Genomic DNA, 21,640 nt, shown 5'->3' with positions numbered 1-21,640 from the left:
CATGCTGAGACGCTTCCTTAGAGAATGTGGCTAAGCCGTGCTCTCCAGCCAAGATGTCAGCTAGCAACATGTACTCTGTGGACTTCTGGGGATAGAAGTCCTAGAGCAGGCAAAGTGGTGGAAATAGTATGATGCCTATTGCATTATTGAAAACAAAATACAGCTGTGTGTTACTGTTGGCTGAATGCAACCTGTCAGCACCAATGTCTCCCCAAGAAAGCAGGACTGATTGAAGCCAGGCTTCACAGGAAGAGGTGCCAGCAGCCAAGCAGTTGGAGATGCACGACATGTTGCCCCCTGCCCACTTTCAGGCCATATGGTGTTAGAGCATGGAGTGTGCCTGGAGAAGCACCATGCCACGAGGAACCCTGTGGAGACAGGCAGATTGCTCTGAAAGCCCAGAAGGACCTGCAGAGGTTTTGCTGGCTGCTGAATGCCCCAGGGCTGGAACAACATGCAATGGACTGACCCAGGGCGCCAGCGGTGATTACTATGCCTTGATGGTGCAACAAGCTCCAGAATCACTCCAGAATAATTCCTCCATAGCCCACATATTTGCTCATCCTAATTATTAATTACTCTAACTCACTCATTTAGGACCATTTTCAGTCTTTGTAGTTCACTGAATCTTAGAAGGCTGAGTGTCCCTACCCTCTCATGAGTGTGAGTGGGTTGGGTGCCGGCCCTGGGCACTGGAGGAGGAATCATGTTGCTGTAGCTTGGAAGAAGTGGTGAGGGTTAAGCAGGCTTTGAGCCATTTCAGTGCATCACTGTCTTTCCATCTCTGCTGTATTACATTTTGGTCTGGACAATCAGAACCTGTGTAACTTCAGACCTCAAGGAAAGGAATGACTGGTTTGCCCTCCTGAATAAAATGAGACCATGTGAATGTGGGGAGAGGGGGGAAGGGAAATAGGCATTTGCATAGGTCAGGAAAGGTCGTTAAAACATCTGGCAGTAGTAACTGACATGTGTCAAATTTTAGTGTTCATTAAATTCATATTAATGCAAGAATGGTTCTTAAACTCCAAATGCCCATTTTGGTTACCGTGTTCCCTCAGTTGATGGTGATGACTTTTCAGAACTGTACCATGCTTGTTTGCTTGCTAGTGGCATCTGACCTGAGGTCAGATTTCTATTTAACCCCTTCCTGTAGGTCAAAAGACAAATTAATCTGGTGAGAATTGAATTGGAAATGAGGTGTCTGGATAGCAGGTGTCCCAACCATGGAATAGCTGCCAGGCTAAAACATGTTTGCATCTCTTCTTATGCCATCCAAGAAGTCATCTCCAAGGTCAGGGAGATATTCAGCCGACATCTGAGATGGGAAGTTGCCACAGGGAGCACAAGTGGCAAGCGCCCTGTGTTACCGGATTATCTTGCAGTCTGGGGGGAAATGTCTGAGAGCATCACTCTGAATATAAATGTAGATGTTTCCATTTATGGTGCATTTTGCTTTACCAGTGTTTAGTACCACTACTAATCCTAAAGATGATACACAATTTTAATTCCCTTCAAAGAGAAGAACGCCACAAATCTTTTTCTTCCTTTTTTTTCAGAGGATGAAGATGATGAAGAGATGGTGGAGCCAAAAGCACAGGATCACTTGGAGACGGAAAATCAAGACCAGAAGCAGGAAGTGAAAGAAGGTACTTTAAAAAATGAAAAGGATTTTGTTACAGCTTTAAAGGACTGAATCCTGCAAGCAGTTATTCTCAAAGGTAGTTTCTATTATTGAGAGCACTGTGAAATCAAAACAATCACCAGTTTTATTGATTCAGAACCACATGAGTGGCATAAAAGCAGAAAATTGTATCCCAGCGACCCAGATGGTAGCTCTGAGAAGCCTGTGAACGACACAAGACTTTGGCTGTTTAGAAGGAGCAACATGTCCTCCTAATTTGGGAACAAAGTAGAGATTCTTGGATTCCAGGACTGGTGCTTACTTGTCTTCTGGCTCAAATAGTCTGCTTACATGAGAGATTTAAAATGTAAGTGCTGGGCTTTCCAGCAGCTCCATAAAGTTGGTTGGTCTTTAGAGGTACTTGTATTGCCAGGACTGTTCACAATGCTGTTTACCCTCTCGAAAGGTAACATACTTCCTCAGGTAGGGCCTAAGTCACTTTGTGCTATGCTGATCATTATCAGGATGATTCTGTGACCTTGGCTTTGTTTTTTTCACAAAGTAGTATCACTATGGGAAAAGATACAGATTTGTTTTACAGAGAGGCCCATGAAATCGTTAATTGTGACTACAGCAGTGGGTGCTCCTTTCTCATCCGGGGGAACCTGGCATGATTTACATTTGTCTCCAAAAAAACCTGTGTCTGGTATATAGTGCCCACATTCGCTATCCTCACACACTGAAGTGATTTGCAATACCAGCCATGCTGTTTTGATTATAAATTGATCTTTCTTCCCCCTTGAGAGCATCATAGAAATCACCCATACTATAAATCCTGCAGTGTCCATTGCTCATTAGGTTCTTGTAGAAACACGGAGTGGGGAACTCACTTCTCCCGCTCCTCATCCTGCTGCTTCTCCCACTGCCTCCTGCCACTAATGCTGTGGGCAGAGGGGAGCAGCGGTGACAGCAGGCACGGGAGTCACACAAAAGTCTGCAAAGACAGAACTGAAGATGTGAGCAAGAAACATGGCAACATAAAAAAACTTACTTTTTTCCTGAAAATCACCCTTCCTCCCAAAACTGTGGGGTCAACTCATATATGGGCTCTAGCAGTCAAGGGACCTAACACAGAATCTCTTTTACTGATGAGAACAGGAAGACATAAAAACCAGTATCACTGCACCCAGTGCCTAAGCACTGTCCTGAGTTACTGAATGTGCCTCTAATATTCAGCTTACAGCTGATTCCACCCCCATTTATTTCCACATAAAAGTAACGCTAGCGCTTATACCTGGGGAGAAAGCACAAACTCCTGCATGAAGAGAAGAAAAAACCTAAATACATTCCTGAACTGGTTTATTTCACTTTTTCATGGGCTTTCAAGCCAGCCTTTTATGTACTTTGCTGACCAAGCACCACTGCCAACATATTGCATTTCTTTGTTGTGTTTTAGTCTCGGGGCAGTGCTCCCCTTCCCTCTCTAGCAGACCCCCCAGGAATGGTAGATTGACTGGGCTAGTTTAGCACTAGTCTCAGACACACAGACTGCAGGCTGTAAAAGCAAGGCACAGCTTGTTTTAGCAGAACTGGCTTTGTGAGGTGCTAACACTTGACTGGGTTCAAGGAAGAAGAAAACATGCCCATTGCCTGATAGAAAGTGAACTTGACCTGCACTACATGTTGTGACAGATAAAATAGTGGTGTGCTGATGACTGGCATTAAATGAAGCAGTCGTCCACACATTGACAGGGAACGGAGTCCCGTTTTTTAGCATTTGGTGGTGTTCTCTCCCTGTTGGCTTTAGCCCTTTTGCCAACAAAATCCCATTTTCCTCTCTGTTGTAATCACCCTTCTCATGTTCTGAGCAGCATTTAGAGTTTGAAGCCATCGTTTGTGTTTCATGGAAGTGATTAAAACCATGTTACAAGTCAAACAGGAGTTTAGAAGAACATTTCCTGTCGGTGCTGCACTCTGTGTGCCTACTCAGAATTAATAGCTTTTCTGCAAATTAGCACATAATGGGTTAAAAGCATGTTTATGTTGGCATTAAGCACTCTGGCTTCTTTTTCTCTGCAAGGCAAGACAATATTTTGCAAACTTTTTAAAGAATCTCTAATAGATATTATAGTGGCGCCATTCACACTGCTATATAGTAGTTAAGGCTGTGTCAGCACTTCCATTATGAATCCTGTTTTTCAGGGATTTATAACCCAGCCGTAAAAATTTGCTCTGGGCTGAAATTTGGTTTCAGCTCAGGGAGCACATTTTTTAACAGATTAAAAAAAATCAGCATGTTTTTTTTTGCGTTATAGGAGTGTAAGAAAAAAAATGGGAGAGGGAAGTGTGGAGAGAGAAAGGCGGGCAATTTTTTCATGAATATAACTCAAAAATAGGTCAGGATGAAAAATAAAGCTTGGATCCAGTCTGTTCAGTCTCCCTCTACCCAAGCCAACAGAACAGGAGTGCTCTATTTTTATAATGGTATTTTAAGAGGAAATGTGATTTTTTTTTTTCTCTGTGGTTTATAGGTAGTCCAATTTAATTCTGCAGACATTTATTGCATGCTTAATTTCCTCATCTTCCCCCCGCACACCCCAGAGTTACTCTGCAGGTTTTGGTGGGATTATTCAGCAGTAACGGCTCTTTGCAGGGTCTGACCCTAGTTCTGGACCTATCTTAGCATCACCATAAGGTACACAGTGCACCTGCAATAGTGCAGCCTGCCTGGGATGACACCTCTTGCGGCACTTCAGTGCTGTGGAGCTGCTAAGGGCAGAGGAGCAGCTTGAGCCCCCTGAAGTGTGTCTGGAGTGGGAGGTGAAGACCTGGCTTTTTGACTGTTTGAAGCCTATGAACCCTTGGGACGCCCTTGTGTTTCTTTCACGGGGCTGCCTGCTGTCACCCATGATTCAGGTGTATGGTCTCCCTGTTGTTCTTGGAAGACCTGAGTGTGGGATCCTGCTGGTGAACTGGGCTGGGCTCTGCCTGTTTTCAGCCTCTCCTGACCACGTAAACAAAAGACTGGTCCCAAACTGTGGCATCAAGTGGGTTGGGGCTTTCCACTGCCTGGGAGCTCTGGAGCTCCACCTAAGGCACCTCTGTGTGTCAGTGGAAACCACATGAACAGCGGGACAGGCTGGGTCTTGACAGTGGGCCTCAACCTGCATTTATCTGAAGCCATGAATGTATCCACAGAAACTTTCATGAAAGACTGTTATGGGGGGTCAGGATCTGCAGCTTCAAAGACCAGATGTGCAACCCTTCTGCCCCGGCCCTGTGTGTGGGGTTCGGGTGTCCACACTGCAAGCTGCGGTGGGGGAGATGGTTTCGCTCTCAGCAGCTCAGGCCTCAGGATGAGAGAAGCACCATCAGTGGGAATGGCCCTGTTTGGCACAGATTTGAATTTAAGGCTCTAGGCCCTGCTACTCCAGAACTGAAGAATCCCTAAGCACACCTCGAAATCTCCCTTTACATCAGCAGCTGTGCCATGCAGGGACTGGCGTTTTAAACCAAACACATCCAGGATGCAGCATATATTGAGCCTGACATCAGAGTGAGGAGCAAAAGAAAACCAAGAGGATGGCAGACAAGGACTGAAAGCTGCTGAGAGCCCCTTAGCACCTTGCAGTTCGCATCCTGTACATTTCTACCATCCTTGGTCATCAGCACATCTACACTTTACATGGGTTTAAACACATGCCGAAAGTAATAATACAGCTCTTAAAAGGGTTTTACTAATCTCCTCCTGTCTCTCATTATATCTCTGGGCTCATAACAAGGCTGCTTCCTGCTTTACTGCTTTTATTAGTTCACCCTTTCTTTTATTCACTTACTCTTTCTGTTCTTTTTTTCTTTTTTTAGCCTTTAATGGACTTAAGTTCTTTTGTCAGGTTTTTGCAGTTGCTGAGGTTCCAGGAGATTATTTTTTATATTCTAATTGTTTAAATGTGTCTTTTTTCCTGTTTGGCTTTTTGGGGGGAGGTTGGGTTGGTTTTTTTTAAGTATCTTTTTGGCTCCCTTGGGAGAAGAGTCAAAACCTGGTATTTAAATATTTGTGGATTTGATCCTGCACTGTTGTCACAACTATTTTTATTATATTTACTACAAACCTGTTTCTACCAGATAAGAACAATTCTGCAGCATTTTTTACCTTAGTTCCTCAATATCCAAGGAAATGTTTTAATTTTTTTTTTCTGTTTTGTCCAAAGAAATTTGTAGACCTGATGTGAAATATGATATTTCTGAGGATTGTGTTAAATCATGTGAAATAATAAAATGCTCTTATTTTTCAGAAATATGTTGAACAAATCTGTTGTTTTCGTGTCATGTTCATCTTTTGTTACATATTCTAGACCTTCTTGCTCATGCACAAGTGAACAGTGTCTTTCGTTATGGATATATCTTGCGTTTTCTTCCCGTGGTGTCCTCTCTGCATATATAACTGCACAGTGTTTTACTTTAGAATGTAAATTCCATTTTATTTTGTATGGTGTTATACATTAACATGAGTACAGGGCTTCTTTGATAGAAGTTGTTTACCTCATAACCCCAGAGCCATTTAGACAGCACTTTGCTTGTGGGTACACGATTCTGTCCATGTTTCAGTGGGTCCGTGGACAGAGGGGATGCCCAGTGGCCTTGTTAGACAAAACTCAGTGGCTGCACCATGGGTCCTCCTGCCATGAGTTGTGTGGGGCCACAGATGGCCTCAGCTTCTCTGGGTGGGAAGCAGAGCACAGGCACAATAATTCGTTACAAAGCTGTGGTATAAAAACAAGAACAAAGTATGGGTCTTCCCTTGCAGGAGCTTTCATTGCATTCCAGGCAATGAGCACGTAACTTTTAGCACTGGTAAGCTAAGCATCACACCAGGCTTTGTTAGACATGGGAGGTTAGATGTGGTTTGTTTGGTTTTTATGCCAGGAAGAGCAGATACTTGAAGGCAAATGCTGTGTTCTTACACAGAATTTCTGAAGATACTGTCACATCACAAAGGTCTCTGTGACAAAACAAAACAAAACAATACTTTGATCAGCTACTTATGTTTCTCAGAATTTTCCTAGAAGAGAGCCTGTGTCTCTTGAAAGCTGAGATCAAAGTAACTGTAAGCTCCCAGGTAGGAAGAAAAATTGCGGAAAATTACATCAGTTCTTTTTATTTTATTCGAGGTAATGGACAGACAGGGAGAAGGAAAAAGGGGAAAATGGAAGTGGCTCTGAAAGATAAATGGTTAGAAAAATCTTTGCATTTGGAAGAACAAGCCTGTCTGTTTTGGGTTTCTCACTTATACTTCATGAATTTGCAGTAGTTACAGAAATGTTTTACACTGGAAAAAATAATGATGTTAACATTCTTGTAAGAAGAGATTGCCTCAAATAAAACTTTAGAGGCAGCCCAATGAAAGAAGAAAATAAGGTTAAAATATGAAGCTTAATATTGCCAGGGGGCATCTGGTGTGTCAGTCAGATGAATGAGGTAAGCTGATTTATGTCCTACAAACTTTAGCCAAGGTGTTTCTGATGCCGAAGAGGGTTTAATAGACTGCTGGCCTCCCACAGATCATTGCTAACTGCAAGGGAGATTTTGCTGAGGTAGAACTGCAGTCGTGTGTGTCTCCATTGCTTGTGAGCACTCCACAGCTCCCAAGCTGTTTATTTTTTGCCTTTTCCCTTTCTATTGATTTTTGGTTGTATTTTCTTTGCCAGTTATAGTCAGCAAATGCCTGAGTAATAAATTTATATTTCCAAGCTGTAGAGAGGATTTGATTTAGCAAATAATTTTTACCATTTGGAGCAGTTTAGAATGAGTTTTTCAGTTGCCTTTGCAGTTATTTTCTTCCCTTTTATGCCATTTTGCTGCATTGTCATGCTCGTTGTCTTTGATTCTCGGAAAGCGATGCTTTAGTGGTGACAGTGGGATATTGCCTCATTACAGGCTTCTTTGCCAGATGAGTTCCCTTAGTGCCAATTACTATTCAGCAGTGGATGCTGCAATAGGTCAACCTGTACTTTTTGCTAGTCATTCTTTTTTTTTTTTTCACATGCATTGCTTCTGCCTAAAGCGCTTAGAGGCAAATTGTGCTCCTGCCTTGGTAACTGTCGTTCTGCTACTCAGGGGGACCGTGTGGGGGGACGTCTGTATTCTCTGGATGTGTGGAGCTCCGCAGGCACTACTAACCTGGTGGTGGGAGGCATAGGGCCAAGGCTACAGGAGATCATAAAAGGCTAAAGTTTCTAACTTCTTAGCTGCTTTGTCTCCTGAGGGCCAAATTGCTCCTCCACCTTTCGGATTTTCCCTACCCTCTATATTTAGCCCAGGTGTAGTGCAGAGATTTTGTCTTTCAGAGCTAGTGCTTTGACCAGTTGAGGCAAATTTAAGCATGGTGATAACAGCCTCTCCCAACCACAGGGAGTGCTCGCAAAGCAAGCACACAGAAAATTGGGGGAGCTGAGTACTGCAGTAATGCTGACGGTGTCACTGCTCCCGCCTGCTGTTGCACCGTTCAGTCTATCCTGGGCCTGGTGGTAGCTTGTACTTGGGCTCCAGAGCTCACAAATCTCATGTGAACCACGGGAAAATCAGATGGCAAGCGGGGACTGCATCTCTCTGATAGCTGACAGTATCTGTGTGGCATGGCACAGCAACTGGAAAATGATTTTGAGCTGCAACTTTAAACTGTGTCACTTGTTTAATTGAACATTAAGATAGGCATGACAGGGCTTGGAGTTGAATGTTGATGTATACTAGGTGTTCTCTGAGGCACAGTACTGAACTATCTTTTCTGGCTGCTGGTGTTTTAACCCAATATGACCTAGGGAGACTGCAAAGACATTTTCACAAGTAAACACCTCAAATCTGTGGTGTAAAGCCAAATGTAGGAGGCGTTTGATCAGCAGTCAAACTCTGAGTCTGTAATTTTGCAAGAAATCAGTTTACGATACGTTGTGTGTGCACCTGATTATAAATTTGGAACAAAATTCTCTTTTAGCATAATTCCTGCGATGTCAACAGAGCTTTTCATACTGGGAATTTAAGCTAGTTGCAAGGTTGTTTTGGTGTAACTGTGAATACACTAACGGCATTTTTTGAAATACAAGTAATTCCAAAATAGAACTAAAATGACAGTTTAAAAGCACATGTGGGCAAAGGCATAACTGATATACAACATTGCCACAATATCAATGTGACTCTGCTAGTGTAATTGAGAACAGAATTTTGCACCATAGCAATAGCAGCATCTCAATTTCCTTTCCCTTTGATGCTCATGTTTGAGTTGGAATTTACCAACAGGTTTTTAAACTGATGGAGACGTAGCATTGGTGCATCTTGCGAAGACAGTATTTTTCAAATGAAGGGTCATACTGGAAATGTTGGTTTGGAAATAAAGGTAGCATCTCTGTGCATGTGTAATGAAGCAACTTCATCTCGTGGGGTCCAGGCTATTACGACCAGTGCCTGAGGTGGCTCCTTTCCCCTCCCAGGGCAGATTTGGCCACAGCTCAGTGGTGTTTGTTGCTCTTAGAATCCCTCTGCAAGGAATAAAACTGCCTTATAGAAACTGGTGTTTGGTTGGTTGCTTTCGATTCTGCTGCCTCAGAGAATATCTTTTGTTATTTACTTCACTGCTTCACAAAGGCTATAAAGTAAAGACAGAATTTATCAGTGACACCAAGAAGAAATGGGAAGAGGTGAGGGGAGAGATTATGTGAGCCCTTTTAACACAAAGAACTGTAGTATAAGTTAAGAAGATTATTTTATCTTTGGCTCCTCTGACAGGTCCCCTGTTACATAAGTGTTCTGCTTTTTTGAGTTAGGTATTGCCTAAATGCCAGTCACAGCCATTTCCTGAAATAGGAACACCGACTTTATTTAATTTGGGGGGTTTTAAGTATTTTCCATTTCAGAATAATAAATACATAAGATATAGGATATCTTCTATGTAAATGCTACATTCTGGGAGTATGTTTAGATATACTAAAAAATTCTTAGTCATGATTTTAATGGTAAAGCTTTGATTTCTGTTCTGATGTTGCTACCAGGAAGCTTTCATGTCAAAAGAAACCCACTGAAGATGTTGATTCATTGGGAAAGGTGTGAAATGTCATACTCTTAACTACGGCTTTTCATTTTCCAAGCTCCTCCTAGAGAACTGACAGAAGAAGAAAAACAGCAAGTTCTCCATTCAGAAGAATTCCTGATATTTTTTGACCGGACAATACGTGTAATTGAGCGAGCTTTGGCTGAAGATTCAGACATCTTCTTTGACTACAGTGGCAGAGATGTAGAAGAGAAAGATGGGTCAGTTTTGAGTTTGTTTGCTTTTGTAAAATAACCTTTTGAAAAAGAATTCCAGTGCCAGGAAGCCTTAATTTTAAAACTAAACTGAACATTTTTATACCGAACAAAATTTTAAAACCTCTCTGTGTAGGCTTGGGTCACTAAATCATTTTGTAAAATACCTTCGTGCTTTATTGCTCTGGCATTTTTTTCTTTGATGTATTATGCAGGTGGTTCATTTTTTTGTTTCATTTTTTGGGAAGAAATTTCAAATTCTGGAGAAAAACATTAATAATTGAAACAGAAAAAAGTGTGTGTACACATGGATATGTAGATGTGCATGTGTACACCCCAGTGCACTTGTACCATGATATTTTTACAAATTCAGATTGCTCTTGTTTATATTCTACTACTGCCTCAGGTCTGTAATGGATCCCACTATGCTCTGCATTTTGTGGATGAAAATGATGATCTCCCAAAGGTTTTGCAATCCAAACGCATAAGACAAGAGATGACAGGTTGTGTATTCAGCAACAGATAGGGGAGTAGAAGGAGCAAAACTTGTTAGTATGAGAGGAAGTATTTAGATTTCAACAGCTGTGTATCTGTTGAAGCCTCATGGCAAATCAATAGCTGTGTTGCACTAAAGTTACTTACTGGAGGTTACTCTAGAGTGTCACCCCTGTGACCAGCTAAATGCATCAGCATTGGACCAGCACTGAGCTTCAACCCATCTTAATGTGCCAGAAGGCTATCTGCCATCTCCATTGTTGGGAAGAGGTGCTGTAACTTTTGAGATTTCTGGAATCAAAAATAACAGAGATTTAGTTATAGCCTGGAGGTGAAGGTTTAGAAAAGGGGGAGCCAAATGCCAGGGCCAAGTTCAGTCCTGAGAGACAAAGGTAGCAGAGGTAGCACAGGGTGACCCAGAAAAGTCAGGAAGGCAGTGGGAAATTAAGAAATGTGGTTTTGTGAAACACATGTAAAATTTGTTCCTTGATGCAGATTTGCTACTCTCAGTAAGGCAATGAGAGCAAGTGAATCAAGGGGGCAGACTTTCACAGGTTGGGCAGAGATTTGAGAAGTAGTCAGAAACTTTTGCATTGCTTTTCACAGCATTTGAACCCTGGTACTTCAAAAAAATGTCACTTTGTTTGAATTCACACAGAGATGTTCAAGCAGGAGCCAACCTTTCCTTTAACCGTCAGTTTTATGATGAACACTGGTCAAAGCATCGTGTCGTCACCTGTATGGATTGGTCTCTTCAGGTAGGATTTGTAGCTGGGAGATATGTTTCTATATACCTTCCAACTTCTTCCTAAAAAAATACAGCCAGTGGCATTGTGCACTTGTTCTGCAAAGTATGATGATATTTTTTAGCTAACAGCAGGACCCTGAATGAGTAAACACTTGTTTCTCCTTAAAGAAGAGTAGTGGGCCATAATGAAGCTGTCATTTTTTTGTACATTAACTTGGTCTTCAAAACCAGGACGTTGTATTAAAACTGTGCTAATAAACCTAGAGTAAGATGAAGAAGTCTTTACTTTTCCTCCTCCTTCCACTCCTTCAGCACATGGAAACTTTTTTAGGACAAAAGGTTTAAAATTAAAGCAATTAAAAATAATTTGCTAAATACATAGGAATTTATTTAATAAATAGCTACACATAATAATATAGAAAATAAGAATAGTGAGGAATAAAATTTATTTTTCTAATATACTAAAACTCAAAATGTGAAAGTATCTGAACAACTTGAAAAGACTGAAAAGAAGCCTTTTGAAAAATGCTGCGTCCTCTCTTCAAGCGATGGAAGAGGAGGCTGCAGCTGGCCAGGGGGCATGCTAAAGCAGCATGACTGGAACATGTCCAGCTTCTGTGCACCACAAAGCATTTTGTCATACTGCAAAATAAAACTGATGGTAGAGCTCCTTAAGCTTCCCAAAACCAATACAGCAGCATCAGCAAAGCACAGAAACCAGGTTAATTAGTTACTCCGTTGGAGAGCTGGGATTAGCACACACACACACGTCATCACAGGTCCTGTCAAATTCATTCAGTCCCCCTCATCCACTCTGCTTCATCCCTGTTAGCCTGTTCCTAGGTTCCAGCCTGGAGCAAAGCAGCTGGTTTCCCTGGTGGAGAAAACCAGGGAGACTCTGCTCCAAGGTCCACAATACAGACATAACAAAACTGCTCCAGGAGGACCCGGGCTTGTAAAATGCCAACAGAAGCCAGGGGCCTGGTTGGCCCCAAACCCAGTCTCGGGTGTGCCCTCGTGTGCCCAGAGCCCTGATGCTGCTCGTGTGGGTAGCAAAGATGCTATAGACGTAGCTCAGCCTAGTGCTAAGAACAGGCTTTGCTCATCCTAATCTTAGAAGTAGCTGCTCTTTCTGCATCGTGTGAGGTGTTGGTGTGGAGATGGCGTGTGTCCAAGGCCAAGTATGTGAATGGTGCATGTGGGCTGGCAAGAGGCAGTGGGTAAGGAGCACAGTGACTCTCACATCCATCCTTCTCACCTTCCTCTTGAAATGGCAGCAGGGCTGCTTCCATCCCTCTGGGTACTTCTTGGGTAAGGTGGAGCTGAGTGCGTGGAGGATGTGGCAGGCAGCAGGGAGGAGAGGAGCTGGAAGGTCTCGCTGAGCATCGCCCATAGGCTGTTGCAGGTCTGGTTGTCGGACCAAGTGTGGTGCACAACAGCCAGCTGCAGAGAGGTTTTTTTTAATATCCAGCTCACGCCCCGTGTGTGAAGTGAAGGATTTATCCCTTTGCTTTCATACAAAATATCAGCTTAACAACAAGTATGTGCTGGTGTGACGTGGGTGGCCTTTAAGCACATATGGATTTCCACAGAAATCAAATATAAGCCTGAGGAAACACTTATCTTAGGTTGTTCACTTGTTCAGGGGCTGGAAATTACATGGAATTCTTATCTGATATTTTCCTAACAGGCAGCTCTTACTGTATTCCCAGGGCAGCAAGAAAAAAAGTCGCCTCAGAACAACACTGCCAAATGTAATTTCTCAGCCCCTGGGGCTCGCAGGCATGTTCTGCTTCCCACCTCTTTGTTCCAGGGTGGCCCCTCCTGCCTTCTCCTCCATTAACTCTTCCTGCTTAACTCCCTGGCACCCCAGAGGGGGCTTCTCAGCACCAGCAGCTTATCCATGCTGGGGCCCTTCTGCACACTGCCCCTCACTAGCTTGGGAGGAGGGACTTGCCTCCTCTCTTGCCTGCTTTGAGGTGTTTCATGTGGCAGGAGGTATTTCACCTAACCACTAGCTCCAGTTCTCACTCCCGCTCCAGAAAATGGCAGTGTCCAGTATGCCAATGGATAACTTGAATAATCCTGGGAACTGCAGAATACACTGCTCAATTTTCTGTGATAAAACTGTTGCTGCAAAACAGCCTGGAGGCAAATAGAAGCTTAATCAAACAAAGGACCTTGATGCATTGATTAAACAAGTTATTCTGTTCCCAGTCACATGTAAAATGGGGTCCCAAACATGTGGGATCATTCATACCATTAAAGCTAACACACTAGACCCTTGATTCTTTTGCAGAGCAAAGGGAAACCGGCTTAGATGCTTCATCAAGATCTAAGGGGAATGGCCCAACAGATTGAGTGTAAACACACAGAGCGGGATCACTTTGCTCTGTCCACGAGGAGGAGGTAACTTAGCTCATGGAAAGCCAAGAAAACCACAGTCTCAGGGATAGTGCTGTCTCTCTCGACTCTTAGGTGGCAGCCTTGAATGCTGTTTGCCACAGCACTATTTCCATGTTGTTTTCAGTTGCAGTCACAGGACAGCTGGGCAACTGCTGAGGACTGCATTTCTGTCAATGCAAGTAGATTGAATGAAGTGGCAAGTGTGCAATGCCAGCATGGATTTAGGGTGCTGCATTTAGCTCTGTTGTTTTAAGAGTCAAAGAGCCTCATAGTGGTGTTACCCAGCTAGGTATGACCCCAGTGTATGTGTAAACTTGAAACTGCATTTCCACTCAGATGCATAAACTGTGATTGCAAAACCAATGTATAGACCAACAAGATTTGAGTCACTGTTTGTTTGTGGCCAGACAGATCTGCCAACCAGAACATGCTCACTAAATTTTCAGGTGCGTGCACCAACCCCAAAGTGCCTCTAAAGTGGTCCTTCAGGCCTGGTCACATGCCCTAGCTGGCTGCAGTAGTGCTGGTGGAAGGGCTTGTTGCTTCTCTCTGCCAGGGTATCTGCCCCTTCCTGACTGTGGGCTCAGCTGCTTGTGCAAATGGTACCTCACCTGTTCAGCCAAAATGAGATGCCCTGGCAAGAGCCTACTGTGCACACTGTTTACTTGGACCTGGACCAACGTGAGATGAAAAGGTTCAAAGGAGAAGTTGAGCTCGCTGTTCAAAAGTGGTTGTAATCTCTGTCACAGGAGAGTGAGAGAGAAGAGGGCTGTGAGATGGATGAGGGCAGTGAAGGGCAGGTTGCCACAACCATGTCAGAGAGGTGGTGTCTCAGGTGTGGGATTAAACCACCCTCAGGTCTCCCTCAGTTCTTGAGGAGGGAGAAGAAGTGGTTGCTGTGCTGCATGCTCTAAATCCCATGCAAGTGATTTGGGTGCTAAATTGCCCTCACAAGCTGTGTCAGCAGCCAAGGTCTGCCAGGATGTAGGTACAACCCAATCAGAGCCAACCCAAAAGAGGAAAGAGGCAGCAATGGTGGCCATGTGTCGTTGCTGGTATTCCCACACGTGGGTCCAGTCTCATTTGGAACAATGAGCTTGAATAGAAAAATCATCAGCTCCATGATGTATTATCCACAGAAGTGTATGCAAAGTGGGAAAGAACAGCTGCTGATGGCAAAAGTTATAGCTGTGCACATTATTTCTTCCAAATGGATTTTGAGAGCCGAGAGATTCAAACCCCAATGACAAAGGGTGGTGATTTGGTTTTATTTTTAAAAATGCCTGGTATGGACTAAATTCACAGCTTCTGATAGTACTATTGGCAGTTTCTTTGTCCTACTTCCTTTACATCTACCAGCTGCACTGTTCCCCTATAAAGTGGTAAATGGTTTGGCAGGAATTTACCTGGGAAAGACAAAAAATGTCAATGGTTTGCAGACATCGTTGAGAAATTTGGAGGGAAAGCATTTCTAGTCTACAAGAGGAGGGTGTGGGTCCTGTGGAGCTTGGCCTGCTGGCTCGTTGGTCAGCAGAAGCTACATGCTTTTCTCTGGACATGCCACAATGTCCACTGCCTTACTTAGACTATTTAGGGGGAACGACAGAGGCTACCAGAGGTGCCAGTGTCAAACATGTGAGAGTGGAGAACAAGGTGCTATTGCATAGGCAGAAAGTAATTCATGTTTTGTGGGCAAATTGTTACTTCTTACAGTGTTTTGAAATGATACAAGTTCATCAACAGAATGCAAAAATCTGGTTTTCCATATATGACATTATGTGTGTGTGTGTGTATATGTATATAAACAGAGCAAATACATTTGTGTGTGTTGTGTATCTATACATCAGCGGATAATGGGTGTACAAGAAAATCTGGATCTGATCTGAAAGTGCTCATTGCATCAATCTTTCTGAGTCAGTGGAACTCGAGGTCACCCTGTGCTTTACAAGTTGACCTCAACATCTTGCAAAATTGAGCCTCTATGAAGAAAATGTTTTGTTTGATATTTGAATCATCAAGAAGAGCTTTCAAGTTGGTTCTATGCATAAGTGAATAGGAAGAGTACATAACAAAACAAGAAAGAATAGTTTTCAGGCATGCTGAAAAAACTCTGAATTTCAGAATAAAAGCAAGTCAATGCTATGGTCATAGTGTTTTTATTATCAAAATGAATTAAGATAATGGTTTGTCTCTGAATTAATGGTTAAGCAAATATTTTAGAATTACTCAAACTTTCAGATTCTTTCTCTTCCTTGCTTTGCATTCCCTTTATAAATTTCCTGCTACTTGTCTTTTCTGAGAATTACCTGCAGAAAATAACATTGCCTTTGTGGTGCCTGAGAACAACTGATAGAGAGCAAGGAGCAGCGGCTTTAAGGATGACAGGGACGAGTGAAATATAAAACCAAAATGAAGCTGAATACTATGATTAGACTAGTGTGTATTATAATTAAGACCAGATATTGCACATGTAGTGTGAAATTATTTCTGTCTTATCCAATTTTGCATAGGTTCTTCATCATCCATCTTATTTCATTTGCTTTTTCTTTCTCTTTCTAGTACCCTGAGTTGATGGTTGCATCTTACAACAATAATGAAGATGCTCCTCATGAGCCTGATGGGGTAGCCTTGGTATGGAACATGAAGTTCAAGAAAACCACACCAGAATACGTTTTCCATTGTCAGGTAAGACTGAGGAAGCCGTTAATTTCATGCTAGACAAAACAGAGTTTACTACATGGTGCATCTGCCCACTGTTTATATGAAGAGGTTGAGGTTAAAAATAGTCATTTTTGGAAAAAGTATAAGCAGCAGCCTAGTGTTTTTAGAAGGCAACCAGCCTTCTCAAACAATACTGAAAGCCTGTCAGGGCTGCATGTCATTCTTTGTCTATTTAAAACAGTCCCTTGCAGATTTAGTTTATAAAGCCCTTGCACTTATGAAGTAACTGTGGTATACCACTTCCTCACCCAGGCAGCAACATATGCTTTCCCACCCACGTTAGCTTCCTCGCATCCTCTGCACTCCAAGCTGCCTACCCTTGCCTTGGTTCTGCTCAGGATCATGTTTCACTTTTAAAATTGGGAAGTACACTTTGCATTTCTGGGCATGCATCTTACAGCTTGATAAAAGCAGTCTCGATTACAAGGACTACTCCACCAATTCTTGTTTGACTGTCCTTTAACCAATGTTACACTTCACTCAGTGCTACTTTATGACCATACTAGTTTAGAATTTTATGGACAGTTCAAAAATAGTTGGGTGTTTTATTTCTATTTACTCCTCTTTTGCCACTGCTTTTTATGTGTGAAATGGCACAGCCTCATGTTGACAGGAATGTTCTGCTCTTTGGCTCTATCTCCATCAAACCGACCAGACTGTGGAGCGGGGCTTTGGCCAAATTTCCAACCTCCTCATTAATATCCTTCTGTGGTAATTAAATACAGGACAGTGGTATTCAAAAAGCCATATGGAAAAGTTTCAGCAAACTTAACAATCAGAGATTAGTAAAATGCAGATTATTTTGCGGTAAAAATTGCTTCTCTTGGAAGGATATGTATTACCTGGCTAATTGTGTAAGCTAAGTGTCATCTTACATTCAAGGACCAAACATCTTTTTGAACTAAGTTTATGTTTGGACTTGGGTACATTATCAGATGTAACATTGTGGGAGGGAGTTGCTGGAATTGAAGTTACTGCTTCAACCCGATTAAGTAACCTTTAATTCTGGGCATGTTTTTCTAATTTGCTATACTGAAAAACAACTTCACAAGGAGTCTAGGCCTGCACAGCAAATATGCTATACAGATTTATATACACATATATGTATGTGTGTGTGTATTACCTTTGAAATGAGAACTTGTATTTTTCTGGATTTTTTTTGTCAGACCAATATGCTCTTTCAGACTGCTTAAGATCTTAGCTCAGATCCCATGTTCAAGTTCTTCTAGGATGTACATGCAGCTTAATGTTTTGAACAAAATATTCAAGAGAAGAGATTGCCCATTGCATTTTCAGGAGGAATAATCGTTAAACTATCTGCAAGGTAATAACTAGATTCAGGGTAGCTCTTCCAAGGTCACAAAGGGAAGATTGACTGCAGACATAGCAACGTGCTCCGTTAATTAAAAATTCAATCTAGTTTTAAAAGTAGGTACACTTAAACAGGGGAGGTATGACTCACTAAACTGAAAGCATTGAAACAGACTACACTGTTCATTGGAAAACCACACATAGCACAAAGTGGTGGCCAGAGATTTGGCCTGGCTGAGCTTCTGTCTAATTCTCCCATTAAGTTGGATGTCCCCATTTTTAAAACTGGAACCTTAAAACCTGTGAATTGAGAGACACATATGGCACTGTGCTTTCTCATGTGTCCTGGATTCACCATCTTTCAGTTAAATGAAATCAGTTCTTCTGTCCATGAGAAATATTTATTTTCTTGGTCAAACTGACCACAGATAATTTGCATCATAAGTCTGTTACGAGTTGTAACCATGTTTGAACCACCGTTATTGGACTTTTGACATGTGGAATATCTTCTGCATCTCGGATCAGATGGGGATATCCACAGGAGATTAAATGGGGAAGCAAAAAGCAGGAGACTTGGTCTCTTAAACACAGGTTTTGTTCTAACTGACTCAGATGGAAAACAAGAAAAAAAAAATTATCTTAGCTCAGAGTCTGGAAATCAGTTCCGTAGATTACCACGTTATTCTGTTAGTAGAAACCAACTGTATTATTAGTCAGCCCCATATCATTTATATTACCATTTTGCAAGAGAAACATTCCCTTATTCAATCCTGATTCAGTCATTTCTCTAGGTCTTCTGTGAGACAGGGACAATTTTTCTTCCGCAATACCTGACCTTATAACAGTCCAGCCCAGCAGCTAGAGATGAATGCACACTTTATCATTACAGCTCAGTTGCCCATATGTGACAAACACAGTATTTTGAGTGTATTTTCCCAATAGACCTCTGTTTTCCTTCCCAAAGACTTTCTATAAAAACGTAGTCTTAATAAATACTATACAGTGCTGACTATAGTCACCAAATATACCTTTTGCCTTTCAATTTTTGGGCTCACAGAGCAAGTTACAAGCAAACAGAAACTCATTTCAGATGTGTCTGCTGAGGAACTTGTGCAAGCCATTTCCAAAAAGCCAAATAAATAGGTTTATGAAGCCATTTCTGATGAACTTCTAAGAAATTCAACCTCAGGAGTTCTGATAACATCAATAGAAATAGATAAGTCAAACGTCTCTGGACAGCTAAAGAGCTGGTTGAACTTTGGCAGCTAGAATTTTAGATCCCTCTTGTGCATGTTTGCTAAATTCTTGAAGCTAGGAACTGTAATGTTTTTCTGTCTTTCCTGGTAGATTATACAGATTTAAGTGAGGTGATTAAGAAGGAATTTCAGCATTTTCTTTACATCTTTCCATGACTTTTTGTAGTCTTACATAGAATCATTGAAATTTTCATAATCTGAACAGACTTTCCCAGTGCCTTTGCTGAAAGTTGCCATAACCCAGAGACTTCAACAAGAGTTGTCTGTCAGCCATGGCAGATAACGATGCAAAAATCTACCAGAGATGATGGAGTTTTTTTCCTAACTCCAATCAGCAAACATTTGATTTCAGTCCTCAAGTGTGAGGGATCATGTATTCTGTAAATGTTTACCTTAGCTGTTGTCACTAATTGTCTTACTTTTATGGAATTCTTGTCCAATTTAAAGGCATGTTAGGTTGTTGGCTCATTAATACAGCATAGGTGGTAGTAAGTTTCATAGCTCTACAGTATGTTGTGCTACAAATACTGGGTTCAATTTTAGTTAATGTGCATTAAGAGAAAAATTACTGTGAGCCACGTGGACTTGTTTACTCTACTCATTAATTTATGTGAACTGCCACGTGCTCTATCAAATCCTTTCCAAACAGAGCTGTCCTACTGGCTTCTACGCTCTCCTCCTGTGGAATATTTTGTTTCTTTTGCTTGTTTTATTTTTGCCCTTCTTTGGGTTTTTATATTTCTGCTTTACCCAGTGATGTGCTGACAGTATTTTAGCTGGTACTCCCACAGATTTTTTCCTCTACAACTTATCATATATCTCTTTACCGCAAGGTTAGAAATGGGAAAACAAGGAAGACTGAGGGATCGGGCAATTTGTTCATTTGTTTTCCTATGCAAGCAAAAAAATGTCTCAGAAGCAAAATCCAAGTGGAAGGGTGATATAATTTGCCAAAGGAATGAACATTAAATGCTTTCCTTAGGTAGTGAGGAAAAACTTGAGCATGCAGTTAATACTGCAGAGTGCAGACTGGGAATGTCCTTGTAGGGAAGAGTCAGGGATGTCCTCTTCCTCCACGCTAGAGCATCACAAACTCTTGGTGTAATCCAGTGCATTCCAAAGGCAAAACTCAAGCCCTTCAGAAGTACTTTATGAGGCCCTGCAGATGAGTCATGCCTGGTTGGGTTGGTTTGGCAATATCCAGAGAGGGAATGAATTCCAGCAATGACATGGAAATCACATTGACTCTCCCTTGGTTTGGTGGTAGAATTTTAAGCAGTGGTTCACACTGCTGCTCTCAGCTACTGTCGGGCTGTGTTTAGGTGGGTGTGACAAAAACGAAAATAGTATGGCATGGTTATTGATGATATGACTCAACATGAGCTCAATCCTGTATTGATTTATGCAATGCAGAGGGCTGGCCTTGTATGTCAACGTTGCTGTACTACTGGTTGATAGAATTGTGTCAGCGATATTTCTCAGTCTTACCGTCTTTCTTAGAAAGCTCTTTTGTGTCCATGATGTGTTTCTTCACTGAACAAACAAATAAAAATTCACATTACCCAATAAGTATAAGAATTATTTGTAATGCAGTGCCCATTGTTTATGTACTACTGGTCATCTCTGCCCGTGATGTTCTTTCTGCTTCCTGGTGGACTGATCTAAGTTTTCGAAGCCAAAGTGACCTTGAGAAGTATCTGGAATTTTGCACCAACGTGTCTGGTTGAGATCTCAGACTGTCTTTGCCCTAAAGTGGCTAGCAGAAGCCTAAGCTATTATACTCTTCCTTTCAGCAGGGCCCGTTAGTATGAGCACTGCTCTTACACCAGATCTTATAGCTTTTGAGTTAGAGCTGATCTGCAGAGATAGAAGTCACAAGGGAAAGACATAATCAGTGGATCTAAGGAACTTTAGGATGTTACAAACCATTTCCTTTCTTCTGGAACTAAAGAGGGGTTATTAAAGTTGGTTGAGGTATCTGGATCTCAGCTTCAAACGTCCATCATTTCAGCAGAGGAGGGCTGGGGGAAGACAGCTAAAGTTATTAGTTTCATGCAAATCAACCAAATTGAATGTTACTTTCTGATTTGGAGGACTCTGCATTGTGTTTGGAAACTTTGATGAATTCTGCTTTACTACTCACAGTCTAATGATAGCAGCAACAAAAAAATTACTACATTGACTGCATTTTAATTTATTACAGATTATTTCCTGATCTATTAATTTCCTCTTTCTCAGCTATGTCTTTTCCAAATGTCTCAAAAGGGCAGTGAGAAGTAAAGATCTGACACTTAGAAGTAACTCCATTCTGTATATTTCAAAGGAAGGAGAGCATATGTGAAGTAGCTTTCATTTGAAGCAGTAACCATTTAAGAGTTCTTTCAAGGAGTCAGATTGACTTTTAGCATAATCACAAAAAGATTTCAGCAGTATATCACTTTTAATAGCTGCAGCTATTTTTGTCCTTTTCCTAAAATGCCATGCAGTCAGATTTACTCGGTTGGTTCCATCTTTTATGAAACTGTCATTTTTTTTGTGGGATATGGGACTTGTGTTTTCTATTTTAATTCCAAGAAAAGCTGTCCATGCTTGGAAAATATTGGTGGATCGGGTACAGAAAGCAGCCACTCAGCCACACCACAAAATGTTTCATTCTCCCCTAGCTTTTTTTGTAGTGGCTTCTATACACTGTCATTAAGTTATGTGTTTGACCACTCTTCATTGCTTATCCTGGTGTGGTCTTTCCCTTTTCAACTGAATGGATGGAGTCAGAAAGGCATATCT

General features: G+C 41.8%; 1 protein-coding gene across 1 annotated transcript in view; it reads left to right on the top strand.

The window, feature by feature from the left end:
• Window positions 1-1,559: 1,559 nt before the first annotated feature.
• The window catches only part of LOC104548010 (cytoplasmic dynein 1 intermediate chain 1), a gene marked incomplete at both ends in the record, with an annotated part of 45,515 nt that continues 25,434 nt past the window's right edge, over window positions 1,560-21,640 (top strand). The window contains 4 exons of the mRNA XM_010193910.1: window positions 1,560-1,649; window positions 9,763-9,925; window positions 11,073-11,172; window positions 16,128-16,253. Of these exons, the coding sequence (XP_010192212.1) occupies window positions 1,560-1,649; window positions 9,763-9,925; window positions 11,073-11,172; window positions 16,128-16,253 (479 nt within the window). The remainder of the gene's footprint in view (window positions 1,650-9,762; window positions 9,926-11,072; window positions 11,173-16,127; window positions 16,254-21,640) is intronic.

The sequence above is a fragment of the Mesitornis unicolor genome, unplaced genomic scaffold (genome assembly GCF_000695765.1).
Source record: "Mesitornis unicolor isolate BGI_N332 unplaced genomic scaffold, ASM69576v1 scaffold16131, whole genome shotgun sequence".
Lineage (NCBI taxonomy): Eukaryota > Metazoa > Chordata > Aves > Mesitornithiformes > Mesitornithidae > Mesitornis > Mesitornis unicolor.
This window is presented reverse-complemented; position numbering and strand designations above follow the sequence as displayed.